The 27,599-nt window shown below is 44.3% G+C and overlaps 1 protein-coding gene across 1 annotated transcript; it reads left to right on the forward strand.

Moving 5' to 3' along the window:
• On the forward strand, nt 1–27,599 carry POU2AF1 (POU class 2 homeobox associating factor 1). The gene is made up of 5 exons (XM_033172373.1): nt 1–90; nt 21,541–21,680; nt 23,103–23,145; nt 23,659–23,930; nt 26,863–27,599. The coding sequence occupies exons 1-5, from the start codon at nt 75–77 to the stop codon at nt 27,175–27,177; spliced, it is 786 nt and encodes a 261-aa protein (XP_033028264.1). The 5' UTR covers nt 1–74; the 3' UTR covers nt 27,178–27,599.

Raw genomic sequence — 27,599 nt, forward strand, 5'->3', positions numbered from 1 at the left:
GTTATCACATCAAGGTGCAAAGAGCAACTAATAAGCCCAAGAGGGGTGGAAAGGACCCCGTCCTGCCCCAGAATATGCACTGGCAAAAATGTGAGTTCTGGACTCTTCTTTTAAAAATAATAATAATAATAACTAGAGTGGAAAGATAGGCTCTGGCAGTAAGCCCTACTGAATTCAATAGGACGCGTGGCTGAGTAGACATGGTTAGGATTGCACTTTTGAACAGTACTGTAGCAAAACTGTAGTGGAAGAACTGCTAATTTTTATTATCCTTTCGGATTTTCCAAAGTGCTTCTCAGTTTTTATTGTATTGGAACCACTCTGAGGTAGGTCTTTATTCTTATTCCCATTTTGCAGCTGGTGGGGACTGAGGCTGAGAGTTTGTGACTTAAGCAGAGATGATCCTGGTACTCTTCCAGATTTAATCACCCACATCATAAAAATAAGCAAGTGCCAGGCTGAAGCCTTTTCCTCTTGCTCTCTGGCATATTTGGAACAAGCAGTGCTTACCGGGTGATAATTGGTGAGCACTTTGCATATGCTCAGATGAACACTGCTCTCTAGAACTACCTTGCAACGTTTTGTCATTGAATCCTGGCTGGCAACCAACAGAATAGAATTAACTCCTCTTAATCTTTTAACTCTCACCTTGGAACAGTTCAGTTTTGCTTCAAGTGCGCCTGCTAAGAATCCACAGATCTGAGGCTGACAGATCTGTGGCAATGCCTTCAGAGAAGACGTTTGGCTTTTGTGTACTGGAAAGGCAAATTATCTGAAACATCACTTGTTTTCTGGCACACATACAAATTTACAGTGCGATTTAAAGCACAATCCTGCATGGGTTTACTTAGAAGCCAGTCCTGCTGAGTTGTATCCAATGCTAATTCTACTTATTGAAATTAATGGACACAACTAACTTAGGTTCGTTCATTTCAATGGATCTACTCTGAGTATAACTTAGCTGGATAGAACCCACTGACCTTCAATGGAGCTTTCTCCAAGGTAAGTGGTTATAGCTTAGCAGCTTTAGGCGGTGATCCTAAGCACACTTACTAGGGAGTAAACCCCAGTGAATGCAATGGGACTTGCTTCCAAGTAAGCATGTGAGGTGTGCAGAAGAGAGATCAGAATCCCCTAGTTGATAGCTGTGTCATGTGCAGTAGTTTGGCGAGGATTTCGGATTCCCAATACTTCAACAATAGCAAGTAAAATTGATTTTTAAAAAAATCTGCTATGGATGATCTTGTGCAAACCTCTTTCCTCTTAGCCTCAGTGATCCTCACCTGTATAATATGAGTATTTACTGCCTGCCTTTGATCAGGTCTTTGTGCTGCTTTACTACCGATCAGAGAATTTTGTGTCAGGATCTCTGATCAATCATAACTTAGATAGCGATTTGCATCTGTGAGGAGCAATAGATAATTGACCCAACTCCACCTGACTCTGATTATTGAGTCCTGGAGTTCTACTGAGAAACAATGTGCCATATTTACTTGAATGTAATGCACACCTTTTTGGGCCAAATTACGTCGCGGAAATTAGGGTGCACATTAGATTCGTTGGCGCATTAGATTTGCGTAAATACGGCAGGTCTTGCAAGCCTGAAGCTGTCAACCCCTGCAGTAAAGGACAACACTGTTATTCTCCAAAAACCAAGATACATGGAATCCCAGGAAATGCCTTAACATCATGTTGTCTGCACGCAGCCGAGCAAGCTTGCCATTAGGAGTGTACAGAGGGTTCCCATTTCTCATATGAGGAACTGAGGCCAAGAATAAATAAGTTGCCTAAGGCTTCCAAGGATAGCGGTGAAGTTAAAGCACCGTTTTACAGAGATGGAGGACGAAAGAATGTTAAGAACGTAATGAAAACAAAATAAAAAATTCTTTCCAGTAGCACCTTAGAGACCAACTAAGTTTGTTCTTGGTATGAGCTTTCGTGTGCATGCACACTTCTTCAGATACACTGAAACAGAAGTCATCAGATCCTTAAATATAGTGAGGGAGTGGGGAGGGGTATTACTCAGAAGGGTGGTGGGAATGGGTGATCAGTTGATGGGTGTGGAAAACCTGTTGACAACTCTTAACGGCTGTAATTAGTCTTGCAGGGAAAGGCAAGGGGTGTGATAGCTTGGGATAGCTTTGTCATGTATAATGAGATAAGAATCCAGTGTCTTTGTTCAGACCAGGTTTCTCCATGGTTTTAAGTTTGGTGATAAGTTGCAATTCAGCCACTTCTCTTTCCAGTCTATTTCTGAAATTTCTTTGTATTAAGACAGCTACTTTGAAATCTTTTATAGAATGTCCTGGGAGATTGAAGTGTTCTCCTACTGGTTTCTCTGTCTTGTGATTCCTGATATCAGATTTATGTCCTTAACAAGAACGTAATGATCTGAGAAGAGTCCTGTTGGATCAGATCAAAGGCCCCTCTAGTCCAGCATGTTGTTCTCAGAGAAGTCAATTGTGAAGCCCTAAAAGCAGGACCTGAGTGCAACAGCAACACTCCCCACCTGTGAATCCCACCAACCGCTATTCAGAGACAGGTTGCCTCTGACAGTGGAAGCAGAGCATAGACAGCAGGTTAGTAGTCAGGAGTATCCTTCTCCACCAGGAGTTTATGCAACCCTCTTTCAAAGCCATCCAAGTTGGTGGCTGTAACTGCAGGTAGTGGGAGCAAGTGTCATAGGTTAACTATGCACTATGTGAAATAGCACCTGATCTGGTCTGTCCTGAACCTTCCAACATTCAGCTTCTTTAAGAGAGGGATAAAGACTGTCCGCTTTCTCTAGACCAGGCATGTCCGACAGGTAGATTGTGATTTACCGGTAGATCACTGGATGTCTGTGGTAGATCACTGGCTCGTCCCAAAGAAACTCAACAACTTTGGCACCTCTAAAAAAAGGCTCAACTATTTTGCCCTGCCCTCCTAAAAAATGGGGCTTTCCTCCTCCCAAAAAAAGCTTAACAACTATGACCTGAACCCCAAGAAACGGGGCCTTCCTCCTCCCTAAAAAAAAGCTTAACAACTTACCCCCCAAAAGGGAATAGATCACTGCCAGTTTTTAACTCTGTGAGTAGATCGTAGTCTATTGGGAGTTAGCCACCCTTGCTCTAGAGTAGACAATGCGTAGTATCATTTACCTCCGTCACGTCCCTTTTTTAACTCACCTTTTTTAGCGAGTTGATTTACTTTACGCGGGGCAAGCAAATTTCCAGCATGTATAATGCAGAGAGAATATTTCCAATGCTTTTGTCAGATTAGTCACCATGAATCAAATGTCACTGAATGATTCACGATCGCTTTTCCTTTTTTAATGGCAACAGTGGTTGCCAACCAAACAATTTCCATTTTAGAAAGTGAATCTTATCTTTTGCATCTGCCTTCAAAAAATGTCAGATAATCAGCAAAGAGTTAAGGGGAATGGCATCAATCAGGCCACTGGCAGCTGCTGTTGGGCTATTGCATTTGAGCATGTGCAGAATGCCTGTTGGCACAGAGTAACTACAGGGTACTCCAGTTCAACCACCGTTATTTCTTTCACTCCTTCTTTTCTATATAGCATAGATTCAAAGTGGCTGACAAATCAGAAAAAGCAGGTAAAACTACAGTATGTACATCCATTAACAGGGATAGATGAAGCTGACAGCTTTGGTTCTCTCTGTTTCTTACTTTTCCAAATCTTAAGCACAGTTCTCCTCAATTCTGTTCGTTTATTCTGTTTCTTTATTTTTAAAGTTCTCATGAACTTTAACTGCACATTTAAGTGCACATTTTGCCTAATAAACGCATGTTTGTATGCAATTCCCCTTTAATAAATGTTACTTTTGTTATTTTCACTAATATATGCCTTTATAGGCACGTCTTATACCAGGGATGTCATATTTCTAAAAGTGAAAATCCAGACACAAAAGTTATTTAGCTTTTTATGGCAAAATCTAAAAAAAAAGAAAGGAAGAAAGAAATAAGTTTTTGAGCTATTTTTAAGGAAATTCGCCAAAATCTACACTTCTGACATGGGTTGCCATACATCTGAATTTTCCGAGACATTTCAGCGATTTCCCCCTGGACACCGTTTCCGACGGCCGAATCCCGGCTATGTCACAAAAATTCCAGATGTATGGCAACCCTGTCTTATACAAATGCATGCGTTTCTGTATGCCTTGTTTAGCTGGAGAACTTCGCTGCAAAATTCGGAGAAGTGTGGATTTCAAAGGATAGTGGTGTTTTGGTCCGTGCGTTGTTTTGAAAAGTGTGAATTAGGCTATCTGAATTTCTCCTCTATCCCAATTGGAACTGGAGGCTGCTACTCCGTTTGGTTCGCCATTACTGCGAATGCTTTTTTTTTTTTAATGGACTTTTATGCAGCCACATTCTGGCTGTGAGCCAACACACACTTTGAAGTGCTTTCTCATTTTGGGCATTTGTGGAAATGCCCAATGGACCACCAACAATTCATTTATGGAATATGCTGCCACAAGATGGCCACTGGCTTAGGGAGATTTCGAAAAGCATTAAACAAATTCAAGGAGTAAATGGTCCTATCAAAGGACACAAAATAGGCTGCATCCCTCTGAGTACCAGGTGCCGGGGACAAACAGCAGGAGGAGGGACTCTGTCCTTCACACCCTGGTTTGGGGCTTTCCCAGAAGCATCTTGTTGGTGACTGCTGGGGAAAGGATGCAGGACCACGGATCCATTTAGCGCATGGATCTTAAACCGCCACTGTGCAAATGAGTCCTCTCAGAAATTCAGGACACCAAATATTTGGATATCCCGAGCAAAGCCAGTTGAAACGAAAAGGTGGGTGTCAAATGTTTTTGCTTCACTGATTCTGCAGCAGGCGAGGTGGGAGTTAGGAACCCAGCTCCGAGAGTTCTTGAGAAGTGAGACCGAAAGATGAAACCGTCATGTGTGATGTGTTCCATCATGTGCGCCTCCGTTCAGGCGAAGCCACCTTGGGAAAAGTGGGGGGGGGAATGAAGTTCATTGAGGCTTCATAAGCCATCTGCTTGACTGCCAACAACATCAGCAGGGTTCTTAATAGATTTCCCTCCCTTGGAATGTAAAATTCAGCTAAGGATTTGGAAATCTGGCAATTTCGGCTTCTGCAATATTGCCTACCATGTAGAGTTTTGCAAATCAATTTTCCCTAATATAAGGAATCTACACAACGCAAAACACTGTTGCTGTATGTAGGTTTTATTTTATTTGTTTTTTATCTTATATTTTGGAAATGTACATCCAGGTTTTTTCCCTTTAATTTTTTTGGGGGGGGGGCAAGAGAGTGGGGCCCTAAGCTATAGCTTGTTTGGCTTATACATAAATCTGACAGAGCTATCATTCCCTCTATCCAAGCACCATCATGGCTGGACTCCTCAGTATCCAGGAGTCTGCAGCCTTTCCAGTTGTTGCAACCTAACCATTCCAGCACTCGGAGCTAAGCACTGGGCATAGGCCACTACTGTTTTTTATTGGTGGGAGTTTTGTCTTCTGCCATATGCATCAGTAAGGCCCGTGCAAAACGCTTTTCCGCATGCTCTGTCAGCCATATACTCAGAATTCTCCAGCGCTATAACCAGCTCTACTTTTGCTCAAGGGCTTTTGATCACTGAGTAAACACTCCCAGCCCGGTGTTTGCTTAATATCTTTGCACAGGGTTAAATGTTTATTGAAACATCCTGACCCAGATGTGACCAGAGATGGGGGGGTTGGATCCATTCCTTGCCAGCTTTAAGTGACAGCTTTGCTCCAGAAAATCAAATGCCACCCTGGGAAAAAGCTAGACCCGTGTCAGTTTCAGAAGGGAGCCTGCAGGAGTCTCTCCAACAAACAGGCCTCAACATGCACCAAGGGTGGGTGGGAGAGTGTTGCTGGATAATTGACACTGTTGGGGGATCGTGGTGTTCTGGGTGATACACACAGCGTCAAATTGAGGCCACGAGCTCACTGACAGGGCGATGGGAGCAATTGACAGTCAATAAAACAAGGGTTGTCTTCTGCGTGTTGACCCAGCACAGAGTTGACAACCGCAGTAGGAAGCAGAAGGCATTCCCACAGGGGAGCTACCTCTTGACACAGCTGCACAGCAGCCAAGGAGGAAAAAGGTACTCTTGAGGTCACAGAGAGATCCCTCTTCAGGACCCCTTCCAAGGTAGTGTCATTTTTTTGGCGCTCCTCTTGAGATTCTGAGGGCTGCAGGGACAAACATGGCAGCATAGCTACTTGGGGGCGGGAGGGGGGCGGGTGTGTGGCTCCCATATTACTGTCCATGCAAATTCACGATGGTGGCAAAGTAGAACCTCCATGTTCAGGGGCAGCCTGCGCCACTTACTACTGGTTGCCGGGGGGGGAGGCAAGCAATGGAAGAGGGCTGTTGATTTCAAGTCCCAGGATGCACCTGGCTCTTCTTGTGTCCCCACTTTCCCACCAACTCAGGAGAATCATAGAGCATGAAGTCGTAGGAAGCATATACTGTATTTTCCCTTACATAAGACTAAGTTTCCCCCCTAAAAAAAAAATGTCAAAAATTAGGGGGTGTCTTATACATGGATACATCTTCCCCCCATTTTCTTAAATCTGAGTCCCCCAAAATAGGGGGGCATCTTATACATGGGGGCGTCCTATAGACGAAAAATACGGCGTTTACTAGATTCAAAGGCATTCTCTGGGACTGCAGAGACCTAGGCTGAAGAGTTTTTGTGTGGCATCTCTCTCTCTCTCTCTCTCTCTCTCGATCTCGATCTCGATGGTAATGTGTAATATTAATTCACCTAGTTCAACAGGTGGCAGAGCTCATCATACTGCATTTGGGCCCCTCATCTCTGCTCATTATGCTGAGTAGGGCTCTGAATGTCTGCCCCCCCCAAGTCTTACCCTGATGGCACAGGAAGGTGTGGAGAGGGCATTGATGTGGCAACGTCCTTGTGAACACAGGAGCCAAAGTAGCTCAGCTGGGAGAGCGTTAGACCAGAAATCTGAAAGCCCCTTGGTTTGATCCCTGGCAATTCTGCTTGGCAGGGCCCTCCTTGATGCGAATGGCCTATCTTTCAGTGACACACTTTAGGTGTCGAAGGCCCTGCATCACACCCCTGGCATCTCAAGTTAAAAGGGTTAGGGGTAGCAGGTAGACATGGGGGAGCAAATTAGGTTTGGTTCACATTTTAATGCACGCATGCCTAACGCACACTTTCTGGAAGACTAGGTGAAGAAAAGCAGTCATTCTTTGAAATTCACGCTTCTCCAAAATTTGCACCGCAGTTCTGCAGCCAAGTAATGTGTACAAAAATGCATATACCAGAGAAAAGTGTGCTTATTAATGCATTTAATTAGTGAAAATATAGCACGCAGAACGCATATTAGAGAAACGGCTAGCAAAAAATGTTTCAAGTAGGTAACGTTACATATGAAGATGTGTGTATTAAAATGCTTACAAATTAAAAAAATAAATAAACCACAAACCCAATGCAGACATGCGAAGAAGGTGGCTTCATCCACACCATAAGTTCATTAAAAACATATTGCTTCCCCCCCCCCAAAAAAAAAAAATTCCGGAAACTGTAGTTTGTTAAAAGTGCTGGCAATTATAGCCCTGTGGTGGGGTAAACTCTAGTTCCCAGGATTCAAGGGAGCACTTTAAAAGTGTGCTGTGGGTGTGACTGAAGACTGGAAAACTGGAAAGCTGAGAGAAGATGAACTTAACAGGGAATTGGAAAGATCCCGTGCCTAAGACCCCAGAAAGCTGCTACCAGTTAGAGTAGACAATACTGGGTTCGATGGGTAAATAACCTGCCATGTAGATTGGCAATTAGTTATTTTTTCCCCTTGCTAATATGAAATATATTACCGTTTCCCTCCCACACCCAAAACCATCTAAAATAGCACTTCAAAGCAGAGGCTTTCTGCCTCCAAATGTCCTCCTGCACCTCCTCAACCCAGCCACCCGCACTGAGATTACCTACCCAAAATAGTCCCAGCTGTGATCTTGTCTGATCAGCTCCGGCTTCCAGTTAGTCCCTCCAAGAGGAAGGAAGACAGAGCAGCTCAACAGCTTCTTCCTCACACTGCCAGCTTTATAGGTTTCCTCCTTGCATTCATGTCTACCAGATATTCCCCTTTTTGCCCCCCCCCCATACTCATTGCTTCCTCTTGCACTTCCTTCTAGCAAGTATGGTCCAGCTGAACGTCTTGATTCCTAGACCCGGTTTCTTCTGGCTCCCAGTTTCTTTCCATCCTGTGGTCCTCTTGATCCCAGCCTGCTTGCCTCTTTTACTTTCTTGTTCCTGGTGCCAAGTCCCTGTCCTTATCCTCCTTCCCAAGATCAACATGAAGCCCACATTCAATCAGGCTCATTCTCCCCACCCTAAGTGCATATAAATAGGGCCAGTCCTACCATTAGCCAGACTGAGAAAGCTTCCTGTTTGGTGTAGAGCCAGTTTGGTGTAGTGGTTAAGAGCGGCAGACTCGTAATCTGGGGAACCGGGTTCGTGTCTGCACTCCTCCACATGCAGCTGCTGGGTGACCTTGGGCTAGTCACACTTCTCTGAAGTCTCTCAGCCCCACTCACCTCACAGAGTGTTTGTTGTGGGGGAGGAAGGGAAAGGAGAATGTTAGCCGCTTTGAGACTCCTTCGGGTAGTAAAAAGCGGGATATCAAATCCAAACTCTTCTTCTTCTTCTTCTTCTTCTTCCTCAAGCAGCTGGTTCTGGGAAATGGGAAATGACAGTGAGATGCTGGAGGAGGACAGAGCCATATGGGCCACATGGCCGGCACATGCTCTGCACACCCCTCAACGAGCCTGCTGCTCTCAGCAGGAAGACATTGGGCCCATCCACACTTAGTTTTTGCCCCATGCTTCCTAGGCACAAGTCTGTACTATGAAGCAATTTGCTTCCTCCTGGCATTTCCCCTATGAAAACCCATTCTGAATCGGAACAAACAGCAATTTGGGTTTGGTCTGATTCAGTGGCAAAGAGTGAGTTTTTGTGGAAAGTTTTTAAAAAAAGAGGACAAGGAGCTTTAAAGTGCCAACCGTTGGCTAGAAACACAACACCAAAGGAAGTCTGGAGGAGCTGCATTGTCCCACTGCCCCTGCTGATGTAAGATTCAGCTGCTGGTCCAATTTGCTTCTGAATGCACCATGGGAGGAAGACACCATTTTTGTCCTTGACGTCTTGCACCCAGATATATTGGGACCCCCCCCCTGCATGTAAATGAGCCTGACTGCAAAAGGATGCTTCACCTGAAACTCAGGTTTGGTGACAGGTGCTCCTTTTATTACTTTTGAAACACCATTTTCTACAGCAAACTGCCGCTTATTCCGGAGTAAATGTGCTCAGCGTCGGGGCGGCAGGCGCAAACTCTGTTTTATTCCTGTAGTCATGACGGTGCTCTGATTTAAGTGAGTTTTAAGGGAAGAACGTAGAAGCAAGCTGGAATGGCGGTGAGAGAAGGCAGAATAAGTGTGAACTGTGCGTCACAACTGAAAGGATATACATGATTGTCTAAAGTCCAGGGCCTCAGTTTTGCTTCTGTGCTTGTCGAATGCTTAAGGGGCTTCCGTTTACCACGCCGCAGGGTTGTCTGTGCTCTGGCCTCAAATCACACATGCAAACGATTTCGCCTTCTGATACTTCCTCTTTGACTGTACAGAGGGCATGGCACAATCACTGCCTAGGCTAAGATTTAATCTAAATTGCAAATGCACAGTGGTTTTATACCACTTCAAGCAGTTTGGCTTCCCACAGGGCATCCTGGGAGCTGTAGTTTGGTGAGGTGTTTTCCACAGACCTACAATTCCCAGGGTCCTGCTTTCCATAGGCATTCCATAGGTATCTTGTTGTCCATTGTGAGAATAGGATGCTTAACTAGATGAGCCGTTGGCCTGATCCACCAGGGCTCTTAAGTTCCTATGGTTCTCTGGGAAGAGGAGATGGTGGTCTGTAATGTGAGTGTGCCTGTGGGTGCTATTCAAGAAAGACCCTGCTGTCCTGGTGTATGCACAGTGTACATTATTGTAGTACACAAGGAATCACGCCTGCATGAGTACAAAGTTTAGAATGGCTTCTTTTCTTTTTTAAAAAAATTATGTGCACAGTGTGTGCCAAAGTGTGAGAAAATATTTTGTGTAATTCATTTTTTGAGATACAAGCCAAGATCCCCAACTGCCTTGAGAAGGAAACACTTTCTGAATCATAACAATTATGCTCCTTGGGGTTTGTGAATGTTTGCTTTCCAAGCTTCTGCAAACAGAAAAGGATTTCCATTGTATCTCCTCGAGAGCTTATTATTTTAATGTGTGTGTGTGTTTGTGATTATACCAGAAATGCAAGTGGGGGGGGAACAGTTGTGTGTTCTGGTTTGCGCCTCTGAATTGATAGATTTCTCACCTGCCAGAGTGTCGGAGGGGGTGGGGAAAGGCCTGGCGGAAAGTGTGCACTTTGGGGGTTGAAAGGCAACCAGTCAGCCATGCAAACCCTTGCAGGATGACAAACTCTTTTCAGTGGAAAGTTGGCTCAGTGGGCAGTCCTAGTGACTCATCTAAAAAAAGTCCTTTCCAACTAACTTGGAGAGGTAGTGTGAGTGAAGCTTGGCTGGCTCTCAAAAGAGGGCTCAGCTCCTTTGTGATCTGAATATCCGTGACGGGCTGTTGCCAATAAACCCTTTCAAAATCCCTCAGCAAACTCTCGGGGCCCTTGGACATTTCTCCTTGGTTAACGTTGCCTTTCGCTGTGGCTTTTGAAGAAACCTTGGGTGGCTCTGAAGTTTATCCAAGGTCTGAAATAGCCGCTTCCTTCAACGTCATGCCCATGAGATGTTGCTGGACTACAATTCCCACCATCCTCTAAGCATTGGCCATTCCAGCTGGGGGCATCTGATGGGAGCTGGAGACCAACAATATCCTGGAGGGCACCAGGTTGGAGAAGGCTGGTCTGAAGAAGGTACAGGAGGCAGCTGCCTTTATTTATTCAGTACTTACAGAGAGAGGCTTGGGAATGCAGCCTCTTGGAATAATGGTGTTGTCCCGAGTAATCTCCACCCCACTTTTTCTTCCACTTCTCCTTTTCAACAGCACCCTCCCCTCTACGGTTGCCACTTAGGGCCATCTGTCTCTGAGCCCTTTGCTCTCCTACTTTTAAGGCTCGCCGGGTTCTGGGAGCTGGTGGGTCTGGAATGCTTTCTAGTGCTAACATGTCGGCCTCATCCCCTTGACCTCAGAGCATGGGAAGACAACCAAAGACTTATAATTTGGCAATAAATTTGGATTGTTTGATTATTTTACAGTTTGGAATGTTTTTAATGTGGTTTTTATTGGATTGTTAAAATGGAAAATTTAATACGTATTATTACCAAAATAATATGTATATTCCCTAGAAAAGACCCTGATGTTGGGAAAGATGGAGGGCACAAGGAGAAGGGGATGACAGAGGATGAGATGGTTGGACAGTGTTCTGGAAGCTACTAACAGGAGTTTGGCCAAACTGCGAGAGGCAGTGAAGGATAGGCGTGCCTGGCGTGCTCTGGTCCATGGGGTCACGAAGAGTTGGACACGACTGAACGACTGAACAACAACAATTACCAAAATAAAATAAAATAGTGATAACATGTCAGCCAGCTGGCTCCGGCTCTGCCTCCTCCTCCTCTCCCATTATTTCCAAGCTTTCCCCCTCATCTGCCACTGAGCTGTGATCTCCCTCAAACCCCTGTTGTAATTCTGAACTGTCTTCTTCTTCTCTGGAAGGGTGAGACTGGAGAAGCAGTCTTCAGCATTCCTCCTCTGCCCAGTCCCTGACAGAACCACATGTCTGCTGCCTTGTTTCCCATGAGAGAAGAAAAACACAATACAAATGTAAGGAAATAAGTAAAGGTGAACAACAGGGGAGGGGCCATAGCTCAGTGTCAGGGTGTGTAATTTGCACACAGGGGATCCCAAATTCAGTCCTTGGTGTTTATAGTTAAAGGGATCAGGTGGATCTCGCTGTGTCTCAGAGCCCAGAAAGAAACTGCCAACTGGGAAGTCCAATACTGGGTTGGATAGACCAATGTTCTGACCTGGTAGGATAGCTGTTTCCTAGGTTTAAGTAAAGTTTTTATTATTTTTAAGTAGAATGGTGGGAATTATATTCTAGTTCCCATTTGCAGAGTATGGGTTGTTTGACTCTTTAATTAGTTCTCTTTTTTTCATCTTATAAAAACTACACAAGACACTCTCTTCTAAAGTTTAAATAACATATAGCTTTTGCTTACTGTACTTTCAGTGGCAGATAAAATATATACAATGCAGGTGGATGTTTCTTAAAATGCTAATACGTCTTACATAAATTACCAGGCATAGGCAAACTGCAGCCCTCCAGATGCTTGGGACTACAACTCCCATCATCCCTGACCACTGGTCCTGTTAGCTAGGGGTGGTGGGAATTTTAGTCCCAAACATCTGGAGGGCCGGAGTTTGCCTATGCCTGGATTAAACTGTTGCAAACTAACTCTGAGGCAGATGGAAGCAGCACAGCACAACTGTTAAGACTGTTCTATTAACTGCCATAACTGTACCAACTGAAAATAACTGCCACAGTGTGTTTGATGTCATAGAGATCTACAGCTCTTGCAATCAATTCTTTGCATATGCATTTTGGATGCTATCACATTTCTGAATACATTCTCAAGCAGGCAGAGCCATTCTGACAACTAACACCACCTCATTCTGTCGCAAGGATAGACCAGGCCAGGCCAGAGTCAGAGGTCATATTTGCAATCAGTTTTCAGCATCAGTCCCAGGGAGAGAGACATGAAATAACAGGTTAAAACCAGGCAGGCGTGTTTATGAAGACTTCTGACAATTGTGGACATTAAAATTACTGGGCACGTTATCTTTCCTAGATAACCAACCATTAATTGCCCTTGAAGCTTGTCGGCAGGTGAGACCGTGAATGCACTGGAGATGAGGAATGAAATCTGGCTTGTGTTTAAATCACTTCTCTTTAAAGAAAAAAAAACTACTACTACTACTAATAATAATAATACATGCTCCCTTCCTCAGTTCTGGAAGGCATGCGCCAACATTTCTTATCTCATGATAAGAATCGGCCCCTGACAAGATGCAGAGCAGGGAGGAGAAAGACCTCACACCAATTTGAACCTCCCAAAGCAAGGTTCCTCCTGACTGTCTATCACTCCTATGACTGCTGTGGTGCTTGGTGCAACACAGAGAATGGCGATAAGCATGTTTCTGTGGCGGAGGAAGCCAAGAGAGCTGGGAGGAGTTGCATCCCAGTTGCTTCAGGAGCCAAGGTTTTGCACAGAGAGAGGGAGACAGAGAGAGAGAGAGAATGTCCTCTGGCTGTGCCATCAATCTGCTTGGCATAAATTTCCCTTGTCTGTTTAGCTGTAGCCTGTGCAGCCTGTTCTTAAGGTTGTCATAATCCCAAGTCCTCTAAGACATGCTGATTTTCCTTGTAAGATTTAAAGGCATCCCCACTCTGCAATTGCACTTGTAGGCTAAGTAAGACATAAGGGGTCCATTGAGTCTGTGCCAGGTGGAAAGCTACACTCCCAGTATGCCATCTGGGAAGAGCCGACTACACAAAAGTTTGGTTAAATGGTGTTTATGATAAATGGGGGAAAGGATACGTTTCCCCAAAATATAACCCCCTCCCCTACAAAGCAGTATTCTTTTCTGGAGAGATGAATCTTTTTCCTGGCCAAATTTGTCAGTTTTTGCTTCTCCCCATTCCCCCCCCAAAAAAACATAAGCTTGCACTTTCTTCTAAGTCCTCATGAACATTCGCCAACATATGTGTGTGAATTTCTCCTAATATTAATGCTTGCATGCAGTTCTGCTTAATATCCACATTTTTTGCAAGGCAATTCCTTCCTAACAGAATGCATTTTGTATGTTATTTTCACCAATATATGCAGTTGCATGCATACTGTACCCTAGCATATGCACTATTGTGCTTGGCTGAAAAACTGCACTGAAAAATTAAGAGAAGAGGGGTTTTTGAAGGATGGCTGTGTCTTGGTCTCATGTTCCAGAAAGTACAAATTAGATAGATTCACTTTTAAATGTGGTCTGAATCATATCCCCCACCCATCCCTACATCCCATGCTACTCCCCGATGTTCCAAAGACGGTTCAGAGATAAATGCACAATTTGCAGGTGATTCTGTCAATGTCAACTGTGAACTTACATAATTCTCTGGAGATGGTGGCAGACACGAATTCTTTAACAGAAGAGGCTATTGCCTCATACAGTGGCTCCAGAAAGATAAACGAAGAATGGGGGGGGGCCTGTGGCGGGAGACTGTGTGATGATGAGCAAGTGCTGTTAAGTGAAGATAAATGCTTCTGGCCCATTTCTGCAAGGTGAAAGGTACAGACGCCATCTGTGATCAACAGGACTCCGTAAGAGAATACCTTTTAGAATTTCTGCTTCACATATCTGCAGGCTGGGGAAAGGCAGCTGGCCAGAGAGAAGCACAGATCACTATTTCACAAGATTGTGGCAACATGTTTTACATATACAGAGACAGAAGCGAAATAGAGAGGCAGAGAGAGAATAGGCAGAGGAAATTATTTGTGATAAAGGTGTTGGACAATTTGTGATATCCAGTTGTGAGAATGCTTGGATTGCAGAGTGGTGAGAGTGCAAGCATTGATTTCAAAAATTATTTGGTGGGCTAGAGCACCAGACAGAGAGGAAGTAGCTTACGCACTGCCATAACAGCCATGCTGTTTTAATAGAAACCTTTTTATTTATCTGTGAAATGCCAAGACATGGGTCACCCATGTTTTGGGACCTATGGGCTCATGTGTGAAACTATTGTGAGCAGGGGTGGAAGGATTTGTCAGCTTTGCTTCTCTCATTTTTCCAATTTAAAATCCAGCTTTTCCACATTTCTGCAGCAGTTTGTGGTTGGTTTGTTTTAAGCAAAATCCTCATGAAAATTATCCAGTATGTTAGCGCTAATTTCTCCTAATATACACATTTTTTGTATTCGTTTTTGCCTAATTCACGATTTCTTGAAAGTATATTTTCCTTAATACTTACCGGGTAGTTTTCCCCTAAGATAATGCATGTTTGTATGTTATTTCTGTTAATATATACATCTTGTGCACTGTTTAATATAATCATTTGTGTACAAATCACTTGGCTGAATAACTGCATTGCAAAATTCAGAGCAGTGCAAATTTCAAAAGGTGGGTGTTTCCGTTTCTATATTGTGAGAATTAGATTTGCCTTTAAATGCAAACTGAATTGAACTTCTCCTGCATCCCTACCCTCAACCTCACTTGTTACAATTCAATTTCTTCCCTGTTTCCCCAAACAACTGGCCTTATGAAACATACTGAAGCAAAAGAGCATTAAACAACATAGCAAAACAAGTTGAATAGATACATTATCTATCATGTTACGCTCCCAGATTTCCTTAGTACATTCTCTCTTTTTCCCCCCTCCTTAGTACGTTCTCAGATACTTCCCTGAGTAAGAACATTCTCACCTCTTACTTATAGTTCCCCACAAATGTCTTATTTATGGTTCCATGTTGCCCTCTCCCAGAAACTCCAAATTCCTTAGTCTGCCAACATTTCCTGCAAGTGTATTTCCCCTTTCCGCAGTGCCCCTGAATTACTGACATTCCAACATGCCTATATCCACCTTTGTGGTGTCATTGCTTTGTTCTATCTTTGGGAAATTTTATGTGCCCATGAAATTGGTACTGAGTAAAAAAAAAAAAAATGCTTGTGAGGTTGCTGAGGATCTCTGCTTCCCAACCTGTGCATCTTATAATAGCTTCTGAAACTGATCTCACACATCTTCCTGTGGTGCATGTTCAGTCTTTCTCCAACCAGTTCAAACACCACCATCCATACATCTGGGCAGCATTTTCCACCACCTTTGAGAATTTCCTGGTTCTTTATTCTTTTTCGTTATCTGCGCTGAACTCTGCCACATTCTTTGCAACATCATCATCTGAGGAGCTTTTTTGGTTCTCAGTTTCCTCCTCTCTCTTCCTTCTCACCACCAGCAGCTTTAGTATGTTTCGGTGTCCTGTCTTGCTCATTTCCCCAGAAACATTTGTCATTACAAACACTGGCGAGTTTTCAAACGTTGCCTTAACAACATTTTAAATACCTTTCTCCCAGTAATCTTCCAACTTATTTCTTCTTTCCTTTTTCAGCAAAACACAACCCCCTGTTTTTATTTCTGTCTTTTTTAAAATCCTGAGTTCTGCTTTTGTTTCTTGCTCTTTATCTGTGTCTACCCTTTCTTGCTTACATAAGCCATTTTCTGTGACGACATTCTAGTCAATAATTGGGCATGTGGTTGTTCACTGATTTTCATCTTTCCCTAAGGAGACGATATAGGCTGTCACTCTCTCCCCCAAGTCCCCACAAACTACAGTTTTGGAGAACAATACATCCATTGTTAGTAGCTCCATCTATGAAAAAACAAAACAAAAAATAAAAAAATCCTTCCAGTAGCACCTTAGAGACCAACTAAGTTTGTTCTTGGTATGAGCTTTCATACCAATTTAGTTGGTCTCTAAGGTGCTACTGGAAGGAATTTTTTTATTTTTTATTTATTTTGTTTTGACTATGGCAGACCAACACGGCTACCTACCTGTAACTCCATCTATGAAGTTATTGAAGAAGAGCTTAGCTTAGATCATGGGTAGGCACACGTAAGGCCTGGGGGCCAGATCCGGCCCAATCGCCTTCTAAATCCAGCCTGTGGACGGTCTGGGAATCAGTGTGTTTTTACATGAGTAGAATGTGTCCTTTTATTTAAAATGCATCTCTGGGTTATTTGTGGAGCCTGCCTGGTGTTTTTACATGAGTAGAATGTGTGTGTTTATTTAAAATGCATCTCTGGGTTATTTGTGGGGCATAGGAATTTTTCTTCTTCTTCTTCAAAATAAAGTCTGGCCCCCCCACAAGGTCTGAGGGACAGTGGACCGGCCCCCTGCTGAAAAAGTTTTCTGACCCCTGGCTTAGATGAATTTAGTTTTGAAAAGCACAAAGAGCAACATAGTTTTGAAAAGATCAACCAGACATTCTGAGGGAGTGGTCTTCAGCGGCCATCTGTGAGAAGCTCTTTACTTGTTCTGATGGAGCATGAAAAGAGGTGTAACCCAGGAGATCATTTGCTGTGTTTGGAGAAATTGTTGTAATTGTTTCCCAACAGTAGCTACCACATATGTGCATATATTTTCATTTTACATGCAGTCTTGTTTCATCAATTAATAAATTTATTTTATACCAATTTCACCAGGGTGTTTTTTTATGTGACTTTGTCTGTTGTTGTTTTTCCATATTTTGGGGGACTATGGTTCGTATGCAACTAATGCATCCCATTAGTGCAAGAATCTCCACTTGTGCAATGGGACTTCCTGCCATGTGCCCTGCACTGTCCCCAGATCTGCTCTGGAGAATTGGAGGAATCCCTGCAGCAGATTTATGGGGTTGGGGGAGGAGAGTGGGGAAGTCCCATTGCACAAGTGGAAATCCTTGTGCTGATGAGATGTGTTACTCAGCACTAATATGAATACAACCCCTTCCTCTCTGTCTCAATTTTTTTTTTCTGGTGTTGGGACCCAGTTCCTAAAGTTGTCATCACAGACTTAACAAACTGCCTGTAATTTTGATAGTTGAAGTGTTTTGTAGAGATGGGGCTTCTGTTTTTCATGGTTTCCTGGGTGTACAGCCTCCCCAAGGATCCCTGTTATGGGAGCCTGTCAATGACAGGGGTGTGGGACACAATTTGCCCTGGCCAGACTTTAGTCTTCCCCATATAAATGAATTCTAGTCACGAATGGTGACCGCAGGAACTAAGAATCAGGCCTCTCCTACCTGCCAGCCAAGCTTCTGTTTTGTGGCGTGCAAGAGTGTGATTCATTCATTCTCTGGCAGTGCTTGTCTGTTTATCTATCAGAAGATCACACTATTTGTGCAGTCAGGCATCAATGTTTACCGCATTTTGCAGAAGAACGTAAGATAAAGCAATAGTTTCTTGCCCTAAAGAGCTTACTGTACAATGTGATTTTTGACAAAGGTGTGAAGAGGAGGGAGGGAGATGAGAGGCTGTGGGAAAGTAGAGGGTCAGTGGGGAGGCACGGGAAAGCTGAGGATCAATGGGGGACACAGGGAAGTTGATGGTCAATAGAAGACATGGGATGGGTTAAGTGACAGGGAATATTGGTGAGCAAGTAGAGTCATATATACTTATCCTATGTTTTTGTTGGGGGTGTGGAGTAAGTGCTGGTCCAAAGGCTTCATATATCTCTGGTGGGTTGTCTGGATGCACACTTTGTTTACTCCTGAATTATTTACTCCATTCATTGGTGTGGGGAGGAGGCACTGGTTATTTCCTTGTGTTGCTAGCCTTCCCAGTCCCCCCAGCTTTGCGTGGGTTACAATGAACACATTGCTGGACAGAAACAGCTTAAAACAATATATCTTTATCAAAACTCCACCTGTCCAGAATTGGCCAGCAACAGTCGGATGCAGTGAAATGCATGGGGTTAATATGGACTTGGGCACAAGCCCGTGGGCAGCTCCATCAAGGACTGGATGATAGACCACAGCAGCACCTTGTAAAACTGTGCCCAAACCTCAGATGAATCTTCAGACTTGTATAAAATAATATTAATTGGATATAGTTTTTGTCCAAGGATTAGTGAGCCAACCACATTGCCTTAACAGGCTTTTCGCTGGATGGCTTTGAAACTGGAAGATGGTTTTATTTCCTCCAGCCAGGTATTTGTCGTCAGTTGCAAAATGTTTAAAATATGTGTGGGTCAGTAGAAATATTTACAGAACAATCTCTGGCAAAGACAAGGCGGTTTCCTGGTGCTTGCGTTTAGAACAGAGGCGAGATGGGGGTGAAAGGTAACAGTGTGTAGCAGATTGGTAGATTAATGTTTTGCAAAACTTTTACTGGTGGTCCAGATTCAAAGTTATGACTTGAAACACCGCTTTCAACTCGAATGGGCTGTAAAGCAGGAATTGGAAGACTACAGACCTTGGGGTTGAATGTGCTCCCCAAAGACTTCTGCCTGGTCCTGAGGATGCTGCCCAGTCTACAGCCAGCTTTCCACATTTCTCCTGAAGCTACAACTCTCCCTGGCCCTGTTCCTTATCTTTGAGTGCTTTGCCTGTTTGGAAACTGTTCTCTGGCTGTAGTCATGCTTTTGGCTTGCCTGGATGGAAGATGGACAGGTGGGTGGGGTGGCTCAATGTAAAACCATCTGATCTTGTCCAGTTGTCAGGTAGTAGTCTATTGTACAAAGCTAAGAGTCAGATCTGTGGCTCTGGCTGTGCCTAGTGTTGCCTCTGGCCACACCCACAGCTGGCATGCAGCCCCTTGGAAGGTTTCCCATGAGGGAATAGAGTCTTTGGGCTGAAAATAGCTCTCCAGCCCTGCTGTAAAGCCAGGACTATCCAGCAGGGGCGCCATTATGGGAGTGCAAGGGGGTGGGTCCATCCTGGGACCATTCTCATGTTTCAGACCACACACAATTACTTCTCAGAAAGATGTCTCTGTCTCTGGTCAGCTCACTAGTTCTCCATTGATATTTGAAGGGCTGTAGTGTAGGCAGATTTTTTTGTGGCAAACGGTGCATAAAGGTACTATAATAAAAAGTTAAAGTTAAACAGCCTATTAAATTGGCCTCTCTCGCCATACAACTGGCAGGTGGAAAGGTCTTAACCCAGTAACTTAAACTCATATGTTGCCTTCTATCAGCCGCCAGCAACCTGGTACCCTCCAGATATTCTGTAGCATAGCCATCAACCCCAGCCATCCCAGCTCTCTCCTGTTGCCTAGTACCTGAGGCCCATTAAACTGGAGGGGCCATGGATTGAACCAGGCCCTTCTGTGTGCAAAGTCGGTGCTTGACCACTGGGTGACATACCCTCCCCTCAGGACTGAAGGTGCCGGGTGGAACTCTCTGAAGGGGACAATTCATAAACAAGTTGCCACCTCTGGCAGTAGAGGCCTCTGTTAAAAATTAGCTACCATTAGAAATATTGCTTATACCTGCTACAGGCAAAGATCCTTTTGTTTGTTTTTTAATATAATTTTTATTAAATTTTCTGTTTTACAATTTAAAGCACATCCTTAAGATATCAAGGACTTCCCTTCTGCTCTTTCCATGGTTCATTTTACATACCAAAAATCCCTGAATATTTTGCAAAAACTATACCGTTCAGTATTCCATTACTACATCCATCAAAACTTACTTACACTGTTGAATTTATCTTAATGCTGCCAATGTTTTCAGCTGTACACAGTAATTTCCCATATATTCAATAAACATTTTCCAATCTTCTCTAAATGTATGTTCTTCTTATTCTCTTATTCTATATGTTAAGTCTGCAAGCTGCGTATATTCTGTTAAAAGGCAAATCTCCTTTTGGCCCAGTTCTCTTTTCTGTCAGCGGGGCCCTTTCAGTAAAATTTTACTTCATTTGTTCATTAGTGGAAGGATAGATACCACCTAGATCTTCCTCCTCGGGCACCACTGCACAAAGGGTAGCCAACATGGCAGCTTCCAGGTGTCATTGGACTACAACTTCCATCATCCCTCATGCAGATGGGGGCTGATGGGTGTTGGAAGTTCACTTCAATAATATCCGGAGGACATTATGTTGGCTACCCCACACATAGGCAATTAGCAGCATTTTTATGTTGAATGGCACATATCTGTGTTTCCCCATTTCTGCTCACTACCCTCTGGGTCTGTGGCTTGGTGGTAGAGCCCCCGCTTTCCATGCAAAAGGTTCCTGGTTCCATCCCCGGCATCTCCAGGAAGACCTGGTAGAGAGCCCTGCTTGAAACCCTGGAGAGCAGCTGCCAGTCAGTATGGGCAGTATTGAACTAGATGGGCCAGAATCTGTATAAATCAGCTTGCTTCCTGCATCCAACCATTCAAGTTGTTTATGTTTTGATACGGCTTTAATGAGAGAGGGTGAAGCTGGACTCCTCTGAAAAGGAATGGGACTGTTACCTGTTTGATTAGTTAGAACTTGGTTGGGAAGGGAGCACTGGTTATCAGCTCAGGTATGCCTACTGATTGCAGTCAAAGCCCTGCGCCACGGAAATTGTTGCCGTCAATGGATTTATCAATATTTCCTTACACCCGTAAGCTTTGATACGGTGTCAAGTCATCGCCGCCAAATACTTTGCATGTGATAAAGCTTACCTGTTTCAGATACAGAAGTGAGTTGTGTTTCCTTGTGACTCACGCTATCGCAAGGCTTCAGAGTGGCTTCTTGGCTGACTGCCGGGTTGATTATTCAGAGGAGGCTTTAGCAAGCCATGGGCTCAGACCTCACGATCTGCAATTGTTTTAATTCGCTAGAAAAGAGAGGGGGGTGGTCAGGGTATGTCTACACTGCACATTTAATCCAGCTTCAAAGTAGGTGCAGGGGGGCGTGTGGAAGGGAGCAAGGGGAAATTCTATTGCACAAGTGGAAGGTGTTCCACTCATCCAATATTTGAAGCACTGAGAGAGAAAAATAATTATCATTTCCCCCTCCCAGGTTCTGCACCCGAGCAGCCCCCGCCCCCAACCCGCCCCTATCAAGGCGTCCGTGTCAAAGAGCCCGTAAAGGAACTCCTAAAGCGAAAGCGTGGCAGTGTTCAGAATGCAAATGTGGCCACTGCTGGGACAGCGACGACGGTAAGAAGAGCTGTGGGCAAAACCACAATTTGTGGGCAAGATCCTCTTCCTCTCTGAATCTCCTTGTTGATTCATATGGGTTTCCATCATGATGTCACCTACGCCAAGCTTGGTGTCTTATGCTCGGAGCTGGCAGGCTAAGCAGACCTGAAATTGAGCTTTATACAAAGCTCACGTGGCAAAAATCTGAATTTAAAAACTGAGCCGGGAGAAGCGGCACTTGCAACAGCTGAAATGAAAGGCGGCCAGTTGTGGGGCAGCGTGGCTTGCAGAATCCCCACCCCACTCCTTCTGCCCTTTCGTTCTCCAAACAAAAGGCTTTATTTGGTTTGGTCATAAGATTTCTTACCCACCCTTCGCCATCAGGACCCGGGATGGGTTCTCACAATATAATCTTCTTTGGCGATCACTCGTAGCCGAGTAAGATTGTCTTCCATAAACATGGTTTTAATGATGAGTCCATAAGTGACTGTGGAGGCCAATTCTGGATCCACACGTCCTTCCACAGTGGGGACATTGGTTTACGGGTGGGAGTTGATCATGGTGTGGATTTGCCAAGTGTGCCTTCCTCTTAGCACGTTTCTCCCTTGCGTCCTGAGTTCGAGTGTCTTCAAAGCCCGTGACACCTTTGGTAAAGGCTGTTCTCCAATTGGAGCGCTTGCAGGCCAGTGTTTCCCGGGATGGGTTCTCACAATATAATACAGTTACAAGAGCAAGTAAAACCATTATTATTATTAATAATAATAATAATAATAATAATAATAATAATAATCAAAACTGATGAGGTGTGTCCCACAAAACACAACACCTTAACCGTCAAAGGCCAGGGTAAAGTGGTGCATCTTCAGCATTTGCGGTAAGCCATACAACAAAGATGCTAGACAAACCTCTGCCAGGAAGGAGTTCCACAACAGAGGTGCTGCCACAGAGAAAGCCTTCTCCCAGGTTGTCATTCCCTGCTCTTCAGAATGACCAAGGCCACATTCACGCCCTGCATTTAAAGCATCGTGGTACCACTTTGAACAGCCATGGCTTCCCCCAAAGAATTCTAGGAGATGCGTCTTGTTAACAGCGATTACAATTCTCAGGGTGGTTTAATAATCCACTCCTCTTCACAAGGAGCTCTGGGGAATGGGGGGGGGGGGGAGAGATGGCTTTCTAACAACTCTCAGCACCCTTAACAAACTACAGCTACCAGAATTCTTTGGGGGAAGTGCTTTAAATGTGAGGTGTATGGGTGGCCTAAGAGAGCTCCCTATTCCCCTGTCCATATGCTGGACCTGAAAGCTCATTAGCTGGCCTTGAAGTTTGATTGCAGTTTAAATAACACTGAAATGAGTTTCCTAGTTGGCCTCTGAGTAATATTTTCTCTGGTATTTCATTTTCTTAAATAGCTGATGTCAAACTATTATTTTCCTTTAGGTATTTTTCCCCCATCAGCCTGTCCCTTCCTATTCTCCCACTGGTAAGTGTCTCAGTATTCTATTCTATTCTAGTTTTTGCTTTTGTTTCCACTTCTTTGCTCACTGGTTCATTTCTGACCTTCTCACAGCTTAACTCTCAAGTGCAGCTGGGGGAGAAATTCAATTCAGTTCGTATTTAGAAGCGAACCTTCCTAACTGGCCTTTTCCCAAAGCTAGCTGTGAGCCGAAACACAACCATCCTTTGAAATTTGCACCTTTCCGCATTGTGCTGTGCAGATCTCCCAGTCAAGTAACGTGTTTCTAAAAATGAATATTTTAACAAAAACAGTGTACAAAATATATGCGGTGGGAAACAAACAGTTTGCAAAAAAAAAGTGTCTATTAGGCAAAATTGCATAGGAAAATCTGTATGTTTACACTAAAATGCTGATGAATTCAGAGGACCTTAAAAAAAAAACAACCCAAGGTGGAAATGACTTAAGATTGGAAAAAATGAGAAGCTGAAACTAACAGATTTGCCTCTCCCTACCTTCAAGACTCTCCTCTCTTCACAGGCCAAGTCTGCACAGATTCGGATTTTGTCACTTCTGCACTGCCAGTGATGGATGATGGGTCACTGTATTCCGGGTGGTTAACACAACCTTCTTCAGCCTCTCTGCAGCCTTTGACCCAGTGGACCACCTACCCAGATTACGTCTCCCATGAAGCTGTCAGCTGTCCTTATTCAGCGGACATGTATGTCCAGCCTGTGTGCCCAAGTTACACGCTCGTCGGAACATCTTCAGTGCTCACTTATGCATCTCAGCCGCTGATCACAAACTTTGCGGTGAGTTTGGCTGGGTCACTGCAATGGACCAGTTCTACTAATTTCTTACATTTTTATTGAACATGATTTATATACCTCCTAACAACAACAACAGCCTCTAGGTGGTTTAACTTAAAACAATATCAGCCATTCAGATGACACAGATAAAATCAGCAAACTTTAAAAACACATAGAGACGATAAAATACTTGAAATGTTGATGAAAAGCAACAGTTTTAAAAACAAATACACATAGTAAAATTACATTTCTGGGTAGCTTTTAATGAAATGAAGCTTTTAATAGCTGTAGAAAAGGGTGCAACGAAGGCACCTGCCTCATATCAATGGGCAGGGAGCTCCAAAGAGAAGATGCTGCTACTCTGAAGGGGCAATTCTGTTTTTACAAGTGCAGAACAAACAGTGTGTGGCAGTTGCAAAAAAGTGGTCAAGTGGGATAAGGTGGTCCTTCAAGCAAGCTGGTGTCAGGCTGCTGAGGGCTTGGTGAAACATTTCCCTCAAGATCGCACATTAAGTATTGTTGAAATCAAGTATCATTGGGTGACAAATACACATTGTATGCAATATCCAGTAAGCATTCATCAGATATTTAAATACACAGTGAATGTTTGACATCACAGTTCTCAGAGGACCATCACAAAGGGATTATTTTCCTGATGCAAATCCTCTTCGACTCTAATTTAAGCACAGGGGCTGTTATAGAATTAAGCTTCCTCATGTGAGAAGTAAAAAATTAAGATCATTGTGTGCACCTCAGGGAAAAAAACGAGAGAGAAAGTGAGAGTATAGTCATCAGCTTAGTATTGGCTTTGACTAGCAAGGAATCTCATTGCTCCGACTGGCAGCTTCTGAATTGCTGTAACTGAAGAGTGCCATAAATTGCATTGTTCTGTCTTGCTACCCAAAATATCAAATATCAGATCTGAGTATCCACAGGGAGCGCCTGGATCATTTTCTTCCTGGTCTGTTTCCACACGATATTTTTACATTGTTTGCAGCTGCATTTCAAATGCTATGATTAATTATTTTATTTGATGGCTTTCAGGGTGTTTTACAGGCTTTTTTTTTTTTAAAAAAAGCAACACTTTGCACAAGACCAACTGTATATAGCAAAAGCAGCAGTGAGGCCTATTTCCCAACCAAAGACCTGATCACCCACTGATTTCAGACACGATCAAGAGGGACAGTCTGCAGATACTGGGCTGTCTTTCACCCTGAAGCCCACGGGGCTGGAATTTTTTGCAAATGTACAGGGTAGTTGCTACTGTCAGGGCATGATGTACGGAGATCAGCACAGCCTCTCATGCTATGTGCCACAGCAAAGTGCCATCGAAAGTGGGAGGAACTTAGATCACACGTTCTGTTCTTCTGTTGTAGTTGTTTTACTCAGCTACGGGTATGCACACCTCCGCAAACGATTGATCCAAGTTAATGCCACGATGCCTCCATTATGGGGAAGGAAGATGCAGCATCCCTAGAAACAGCTGAGGGGGGGGGGAGGAATCTCATTGCCCCACAGCAAGAACCCTGTTATTCCAAGGGGGCCTAGTAGCAGGTGGGCTTCTCGCCCCACCAGCCGCGTTAAGGAATCCAGCCTATTTTGCACCATGCAAGTTAACAAATACATAACTCTCCCATTCGTATGCATGGGAAGGGAGAGGTTTTCTGTTCTGGGTTGGGAATGAACACACAAACTGAGGTGGTTTCCGGTACAGTTTGGAAATCCTCGGATTTCTCTACCGTCTCTCTTGCCAGGTCCAGAAGTTGAGAGCCTAAGTAAGTAATGCAAGGAGAGATAGTTGGGAGTAGGCTGTAGGCTCAAAGGAAGCTGTTTCGTACCAAGGTCAGACTCTTTGTCCTTCCAGCCCAGTGTCAACCACACTGGCTGGCAGTGACACTCCATCAGAGATCTTTCCTGTCAACACTTACTTGACCTTTTCTAAAACTGGAGCTGCCAGGGATTGAATGCGAAACCTTCTGCATGCAAAGCAAGTGCTCTGCCATTGTTGTTGTTTCCCTCTCCTCCCAGGTATTTCATGGCATCAGTTAGCAGAATTTATTTATTCATTAGCCCTGGGCAGCTGCCATGGGTTGTTGTTTTTTTTTTTGCCAACTCCCATTTTATCCTCTGGCAATGTCCCCCACGAAGTAGGTGAGGTTGAGAGTGAGTGATTGGCCCAGCAGCAGTTGGTGGGGTGTGGGAAAAAGTCACAGAACCCCTCCTGACGCGAGTGGCATTACTGTTTATATGGATGAGGCTCAGGCAGGCTGCTTCTTCTTTAGCAAAGTGGCAATGAGGTTGGAGCCATGTGGACACATTGGCATGACCTTTGCAGACTAAAATAAAAAAATCCAGTGATAGTGGATTCTACTCTTATTCGCTTGGGCAATTTCTTCCCCTGACCTGTGGGTGAACAAGCAAATTGTGGCAATTTCCATTTCTGATGGTATCCTCCCAGATTCCTAGCCAAAGGTCACCTAGGGAGCTTAATGGCTGATTGGAGATTTGAACCTGGGTCTTCCTAATCCTAGGCCAACACTCTACTGCTGGGGTGCAAAACCCAAGGGCCTCCAGATGTTAGAGCTCCCATCAACCTTGACTACTGGCCCTCTTGGGTGGGCCTAATGGGAGCTGGAACTCAACAATACCCTTGTTCCGTATCTGAGGCCTAGTTACTCAACCACACTGTATCCTTCATTATTTGTAATGGTTCATTGCTAGTTTTGCAGTTTTTTTGTTTGGAGGATTTTAATCTTGACCATTGTTTTTGACTTATTTATTTTTAATAAATTAATGGAGGCATCATGGCCGGGGCTGGTAAGATCTGGAGACCCACAACATCTCCCCCATCCCCACCCCAAGTTTAGCCTCCTCGGATCCAGAGAAACACAAGTGATGGGTCAATCTGGTTTTTTTTTTCATTTTAATCAAACAGGCAAGACCCGCTTCCTCACCAGCTGTTGTGCCTCACTTGGATGTCATGGACCAGCAAGCTCCTCTGAGCTACTTCCCATGGACTCAGCCAATCTCAACATTACCAGCGCCATCCCTGCAGTACCAACCGGCTTCAACCACCCTCCCTGCACCCCAGTTTCTGCCTCTTCCCGTTTCAATCCCAGATCCGGTCCCCGAGGAGCTGGAGGACTCAAGGAAGGAGATGGGCACCCTGACCATCGAGAAGCTTCTTCTGCAGGATGAAAACAATGGCACATACGATCTGAGCAACAGCCTCCCGGTCGAAGGCCTTTAAAGCCAGAGCTTCGGCATACAGGGATAGTGTGAAACGTCTCAAATCTTTGTGGCTCAAGGACAACCCAGCTCTCTCTCTGTGTCTCTCCTTTGGGTGTGAAAACCCGGTTTGTCTTCTGTGTGCTGAGCCCCTTTCCATATTGCGTATGCAGAGAAATGGCGGTTTATCGGGGCAGTTCTTCAGCACCCGTGTTTTGGCAAAAGAAATACAGCAGCCCGGCCCCACAAGCAGGAATACCACACTGTGAATAGGCTCTTTCCTTCAAGATGGAGGAATAAAGTGCAGAAACAGGGAAACAGTGGTAAGGCCGGCCACAACAGCCCTATTTCAGCTTAAGTACAACCCGGGGAACCCCACAGCACCTTAATTCATATGGCTAAGCAGCCACCCGGTTCCATAGGTGGCTCAGGAGGCTGCCTGGA

Source organism: Lacerta agilis, chromosome 15, assembly GCF_009819535.1.
Source record: "Lacerta agilis isolate rLacAgi1 chromosome 15, rLacAgi1.pri, whole genome shotgun sequence".
Lineage (NCBI taxonomy): Eukaryota > Metazoa > Chordata > Lepidosauria > Squamata > Lacertidae > Lacerta > Lacerta agilis.

Coding starts and splice junctions, on each gene's coding strand:
- POU2AF1 (XM_033172373.1), top strand. Junction 23,146..23,658: donor CCCTTCCTATTCTCCCACTG/GTAAGTGTCTCA, acceptor CTCTCTTCACAG/GCCAAGTCTGCACAGATTCG. Junction 23,931..26,862: donor CGCTGATCACAAACTTTGCG/GTGAGTTTGGCT, acceptor TTAATCAAACAG/GCAAGACCCGCTTCCTCACC.